This window comes from Sturnira hondurensis, unplaced genomic scaffold (genome assembly GCF_014824575.4).
Source record: "Sturnira hondurensis isolate 20B ecotype Veracruz unplaced genomic scaffold, ASM1482457v3 Scaffold0016617, whole genome shotgun sequence".
In the NCBI taxonomy this organism is placed as follows: Eukaryota; Metazoa; Chordata; class Mammalia; order Chiroptera; family Phyllostomidae; genus Sturnira; species Sturnira hondurensis.
In genome coordinates this window covers 5,120,539-5,126,837 of record NW_028089248.1, presented here as the reverse complement: position 1 = coordinate 5,126,837, position 6,299 = coordinate 5,120,539, and the positions used below count along the sequence as shown (strand labels likewise).

General features: G+C 54.9%; 1 protein-coding gene across 2 annotated transcripts; it reads left to right on the top strand.

The window, feature by feature from the left end:
• Positions 1-129: 129 nt before the first annotated feature.
• On the top strand, positions 130-5,562 carry ORC6 (origin recognition complex subunit 6). 2 transcript variants are annotated; one of them, XM_037066397.1, is made up of 8 exons: positions 130-508; positions 1,619-1,748; positions 2,718-2,881; positions 3,091-3,180; positions 3,468-3,501; positions 3,811-3,889; positions 4,512-4,583; positions 5,035-5,562. In XM_037066397.1, the coding sequence occupies exons 1-8, from the start codon at positions 279-281 to the stop codon at positions 5,160-5,162; spliced, it is 927 nt and encodes a 308-aa protein (XP_036922292.1). In that variant the 5' UTR covers positions 130-278; the 3' UTR covers positions 5,163-5,562. The 2 variants fall into 2 exon arrangements, with proteins under 2 accessions (XP_036922292.1, XP_036922291.1); XM_037066396.1 differs by lacking the exon at positions 3,811-3,889 and having other exon boundaries at positions 131-508; positions 3,468-3,580; positions 5,035-5,561.
• Positions 5,563-6,299: the final 737 nt, after the last annotated feature.

Below are 6,299 nucleotides of genomic sequence, written 5' to 3'. Positions count from 1 at the left end.
GGCCGGCAGGCGGCTCCTCCATTGGCCCGCTTCTAGGAACTTAAGTCTCGCGTATTTATTGGCTCTTACCCTGAACTCTGGCTTGACAGACCGAGGCGCCAACCAGTCTCTTCACAGAGTGAGAGGGGGCGGGACGATGCCGAGGAGTGGGGACTCGCTTGGAGACAGGAAGGAGCTAGCAAAAGGGAAAGGCAGAGGTTTAGCGAGTTGGCGAGGAACGGAGGACGGAAAGAGAACCACTTTTTCACGTTCCTAGGGGCGCGTGCACTCGAGTGCGCATGCGCAGATGGGAGCCGCTGATTGGCATAAGCGGAAGCCTCCCGTTTCCGCCCAAACCAATCCCGGGGCAGCGGAGGGGTGGGGCCCGTCCGTCACTGGCGGGCGCAGCGTCTGCGCGCGCGTTTCGTCGCTTCCCGGCGGTGCGCTGGAGTCTTGCTGGCGCCATGGAGTCGGGGCTGGTCCTGTGTTTAGCCCGGCGCTTGGGCATCGCGGAGCCCGATGTACTGAGGTGAGTCGGGCCGCGCACGCCGCAGCGGTCCCGGGCCCGTGAGCCGCGCATCTCTCTCCCGGTATATAGGCCGGCAGCGGTCTGGTAGGAGGTGACCGGGGCCAGCTGTGGGAGGTCTCCGGGTGCCGCAGGCTCCTCGGCGTGCACGGCGGTGTGGCGGGCGAGAGTCAGAGAGCTAGGGTCGTTCCTCCGCTAGTGCTTCGGGGTCTGTCTGCAGCGGGAAACAGACAGATGGGAGACAGGCCCCACGGAGGTCTCTGTGTTGGCCAGAACTACCTAGAAAACAGAGCAGTGGTGGCCGAAACGACGGGGACACTGCGCGGCCTGGCTTGCAAAAAGTATACGGGGGTGTCATTTGCGCAAGGACCCGAAAGATAGAAGGGGCCTTCCTTGGAACGATGCCGGGAGAGCGGCCCGAGCACGGGTAACAACAGCCTGTGCCAGCCCGTCGGGATGGGGAGGACCGTGCACGATCCGGGCGGGGTCAGGAGTGAAGCCGTGCGAGCGCGGGCAGCACCCGGGCCCGGGGCAGCCCGTTAGGGAAGGGAAGGGAAGGGCACGCGCGCTTCTTAGAAGATTTGAACTGAGGCCGCTTGGACTCGGTTACCATCTAGAGCTGCAGTTCTCAAGTGGGGCTCCTGCCCGGCGGCGTCCGTGTCATCATGGCCCTTGTTGGGAAAGCACGTTTTCGGTCCCACCCCACGCCCACTGCTGGGAAAGGCTGGGGGTGAGACCCAGCGCTGTTTTCACGCGCCGCGAGTGATTGATTGGCGCACTAAAGTTTGGGGACCACTGAATTAAAGGCAAAAAGAAAGAGCCCTGGAACCACCTGCCAGCCTCCGCGGGCTTTCACGCCGGTTCCAGGAATGTGGGGAAGGAAGAAGGGTTGTGTGGGGAGGAATCGAAGAACCTCCTTTGCCTGGAAGCAGTCCTTGGACGCAGTGAGGTCCGGAGCGCGGCGCAGCTCCCCAGAGGATGGGGCCTTCCTCCGCAGCCCCATGGGAAGTTGCCTAGGACTCAGAGTCAGGTCCGCCCGCTGGGTTCAGTTTGCCCAAGTGTGGGACAAACTTCTGGGAAAGGCTCTAGTGACCGCATTGCTTTTGTGACCAGGAAAACGGAAGAGTACTTGCGGCTGGCACGCGTGAAGTGCGCGGGGCTGTCTGCACGCACCACGGAGACTGGCCTGGCGGCAGTGTGCCTGGACCTGGCGGCGGCCTGCATGCAGTGTCCCCTGGACAGGGTAAGTGTCCCCGGGACTCAGTGACCAGATGTCCGTTTCTGGTTGGACTAGGCCCCATCCAAGCTCTGGTGGTTCAGAAATTTCCTGGCTGTTATGTTATTACTCCGGGTGAATTTTAAAGCCATTTTGTCAACTTGGAGGGGGAAAAATGTTTTGCATTCCCTGTACTCTTTACGATCTCATTTCCCAGGCCGCCTTCTGAAGCCCACATGTTGAAACCCATGCGTGTTTTTCCTTCAGTGTCACAGGACTTGAGGGCACAGGCTAGGGACACGGGCATCACACAGAGACTAGATCTTACACTAGCCCTGTGAGCCTCCAGGTCATGTGCCAGGCAGGAATAGGAATGACTTCAGATCCTCTGGGTCGCTGTGAGGATTGAACAGTGCACCATGTGTCACACACTTAACACCATACGGGGCACAAAACGACAAACTTTTTAAATGGGGGCATTAGCAACGCCCTTGGCTCCCAGTGGGTGGCAAATGCAACGGCTTCTCCTGAACTCGAACCTCAACGTGCACAGCTCCCTCAGCAGATGCTGCACTTGAACGACTGAGTCCGGGCTTGTCCATGCGGCCAAGCCCTTTCTCAGCCTGGAGGTGGGGGGATGGGGGCTCTCGTCCGACTTGGACAGCCCTGCCCCCTCCTTTATGACTGTCCAGAGCCAGTTCTTCTCTGTTGGTGACCCTCCGTTTCTCCTGGTTTCCCTCTTTCCTCCCCGCCCCTACCCCCTCCTCTGCTCCCCTCCTCCCTGGGAGTTGCACATGGGCACCTGGGCTCCAGCCTGTCTGCAGCAGCACTGTGTGTGTAAAGTATCTGTGTGCGTGCATGAGTGTGTGCGCATGTGCAGGCTGTGGACCACATGGAGCCAAGCTTCTAGGCAGAGACGGGTCACAGAATCAGCTTGGAGGGGTGCAAGCACTAATAGACAGAACGTATGATTTGTGCCTGTGTTTCCTTTCAAAGGCGTATTTAACTAAACTTTCTGGTTTGAACAAGAAGACGTATCAGAGCTGTCTGAAATCTTTTGAGTGTTTACTGGGCCTGGATTCCAGTATTGGAATAAGAGACCTAGCGGTGCAGTTTGGCTGTACAGAAGCGGTGAGCCTGGCTTCAAAGGTGTTGCAAAGGTAGGAGGCCCCGAGGGCCTTCACTGAAGTGTCTACTAACATTAGCCAGCATCCTGATTTTAATGCTGATTTGCAGCATCAAAAAATAACCAATGTGCTCAAATGATAGGACGCATATCTCATACATTTTTAAGTGCTGGTTTGCATTTTCCGTCCCTTTGAGACGCAATTTTCTAACTAGTTATTCTGCCAACATTGCCTTCCCACAGCTACGAGTCCAGCCTCCCCCAGACACAGCAGGCGGATGTTGACTTATCCAGGCCCCTCTTCACGGCCGCCGCGCTGCTCACGGCCTGCAGGTGAGGGTCTGCGCGCACTCGGGAGGCCGCCCTGGGGTGCATTCGCACCGCGGGGTCACACTTCCAGTCTGATTGATTGCAGCCCGGCCTGCTTTTCTGTGTCAACAGTACTAGGGACAATGGCCACTCGGTGGCCGCACGTACAGCCTGAGCGTGCCCCTCTCAGGGTGTACCTCTTGTAACTGACAAAGTCTGTCATTCCAACAGCGGGCATTTGTGATTTTCCCATTAAAAAAACAAAACAATTGAAATGGTCTTCGGAAGTAATCTATCAAATTCTTTTGTAGGATCTTGAAGCTAAAGGTGGATAAAAATAAAATGGTAGCCACATCCGGTGTGAAAAAAGCCATATTTGACCGACTGTGTAAACAACTGGAGAAGGTGGGGCAGCAGGCAGACGGTGAGTATAAATTCTGTACTTCAGGAACGCGTCGTGTGCAGGCGTAGCCCTGCCGCTAAAAGGCCAGTGTTTTCAGACTCTCAAAGTGGTGCTTTGTGAATTCTGTGTTTACTGTGGACCTGATAAGTTCTTAGTGAGAAAGTTGTTTTTCCTATTGTTCAGTTAAAGTCGCTTAGTAATTTGTGTAGAGCTCGTGGCTCTGTGAGCCCACGCNGGATAAAAATAAAATGGTAGCCACATCCGGTGTGAAAAAAGCCATATTTGACCGACTGTGTAAACAACTGGAGAAGGTGGGGCAGCAGGCAGACGGTGAGTATAAATTCTGTACTTCAGGAACGCGTCGTGTGCAGACGTAGCCCTGCCGCTAAAAGGGCAGTGTTTTCAGACTCTCAAAGTGGTGCTTTGTGAATTCCGTGTTTACTGTGGACCTGATAAGTTCTTAGAAAGTTGTTTTTCCTATTGTTCAGTTAAAGTCGCTTAGTAATTTGTGTAGAGCTCGTGGCTCTGTGAGCCCACGCCTGGAAAACAGCATCTCGTTCACACGCTTCGGTGTGGAACACCACCCCCGTGCGTGTCAGGTGAGCTGGAAGTGACCCCCAGTCTGACCAGGGAGGCCAGAGAGTCCTCCATTCTCCTGGTGCTTGGTCAGTCAAGGGTCTAGTTCGTTGTTTTTGGTTTATTTTTTATTTGATTTTACAGGGAGAGAAACATCAACTTGTTTCTCCACCCATCTATGCACTCACTGGTTGATTCTTTTATGTGCCCTGACTGGGGATCGAACCCGCAACCCCAACACGTCAGGACAACGCTCTAACCAATTGAGCCACCTGGCCAGGATGGACTCTAGTTTTTGTCATCCAAAATATGTCTGAATACTAAAATTGAGAATAGGAGAAAAATTAACCTCATTGACACTTTTTTTTCCTCAAAGGAGACCCTCAAGATTCAGGAACTCCCCCGTGGAAGAAAAAGAAGACGGCGGCTGAACCTCCGAGAGCACAGGGTAAGGCAGCTGACATTGAACAGAGGAGCGTGGAAGGCACGCATGGAGGGCACGTGCAGTGCTCGGCCTGTGCCTCGCAGGGACACACATTAATGGGGGCGGGCTTGTGTCATTGAGGACACAGCTGAAACCAGTCCCGGCTGCCGTTGGAGGAGCGCCATGTAACTTCTGAGAGCCTCGGCTTCCAAGGCCGTGACAGGCGTGCACGTTCGCCGGCACTTCCTGGCGCTTTGGAGGGGGCAGAAGGGGGCGATGCGGCCCCCGTGCCTGCACAGTGTTACCTGTTGTCACGGCATCTCCGGTGCTGGGCGCAGGGCAGAGGTGGGGTGTTCGCTGCGGCTTCCACTCCGCACTTCACCGCCTGTTCCCTGTTGTCACCTTCACAATCAGACTTTTTACGTCGTCTGGAAACGTAGGAGTTCTGAAAGCTTTCGGACACTTTCTCTCGCAGACACAGAGGCGGTGGTGGAGCGCCCGTGTAAACCGCAGCCTGCCGAAGACCAGCTGCAGGACTACGAGGAGTGGAAAAGGAAGATTTTGGAGAACGCTGCCAGGGCGCAGGCGGCCGCGGCAGAGTGAGTTCCGCCTGCAGACGGCTGTGGGCCACGCCAACTCCACTCTCGAGGGTGCAAGTGTGCCAGGGTTTTGTTTCGGCTCTGAGGATGAGGGCCCTGGGACTGTCGCCTTAATAGCAAGGACACCAGCACTGGGGCCGAGCTCCGGGCAGCGGGCCGGCCCGGTCCTGGGTGGCACAGTCTCGGCTCCTGCTGGTCGGCCTGCCTGCAGAGCGGTGGGGCGTGGCGCTGTGAGCGGGAGACAAGTCGCCTGTCCTGGCCCCAAAACTCAGGCTGAAGGGAGGCTCATGGATTTTACTCGGGTTTTTGTGTCAGTTTCTTGGTTTGACTAAAGCAATGTATGGTACAACCTGGTTAGTAAATGTTTTTTACCCTGGCTGGTGTAGCTCAGTGTATTGAGCTTGAGCCTGCGAACCAGAAGATTGCGGTTTGATTCCCAGTCAGGGCACATGCCTGGGTTGCAGGCCAGTTCCCGGCAGGGGACTCACAAGAGGCAACCATACATTGATGTTTCTCTCCTTCTCTCCTTCCCTTCCCCTCTAAAAATAAATAAATAAAATCTTTAAAAAAAATGTTTTTTATATGTATTTGAGTTGCCTTTTTCCTCACTTTTGGGGGAAGCCTTGCCACCTCAAAAGCTGTCCACTGGGCAGGAAAGAAGCCTGGTGGCTGCAGGCTGGGCCGTGCCTGTCCCCACCCCTGCCCGTGTGACCATGAGCAAGCTCGCTGCCCGCCAGGGGCCTCATCCGCCTATGGGACTGAAATGGCGTCCACGCTCAGAGAGTCCGAGTTGTCACACGTACCACATTCGGCATGGCGCCCCCCAGTACACAGTACACGTTATAGGAGAGAAACACGTGTGCATGGCTCTCGCTCAGTGAACTACACATTTGCACCATGTTGAACACCAGGTGGACCAAGGTTTATTTTCTTTCATTTCAACATACTGAGAAATGTAACCTTGCCAAATGCTACTTATTTTAAAACTCCAGGAAAGGGGCCTTTATGGAAGATAAGTTGCTATGGACAGTGAGTTACGCCAGACATGATTTTAACTAAAGTCTACATGGTCCAATTAAAGGTTTTAATATTTTGGATGCAGCCAAATACTCAAAACCTCCTCAGAGTGGTTATCAGTACC

What these genes read in the sequence shown, in the direction of transcription:
- ORC6 (XM_037066397.1), top strand. Translation starts at nt 279, where the DNA reads ATGCGCAGATGGGAGCCGCTGATTGGCATAAGCGGAAGCCTCCCGTTT. An exon ending in GCTTCAAAGGTGTTGCAAAG is followed by an intron (nt 2,882 to 3,090) that starts GTAGGAGGCCCC and finishes GCCTTCCCACAG; the next exon opens with CTACGAGTCCAGCCTCCCCC. An exon ending in AGGTGGATAAAAATAAAATG is followed by an intron (nt 3,502 to 3,810) that starts GTAGCCACATCC and finishes AAAAATAAAATG; the next exon opens with GTAGCCACATCCGGTGTGAA.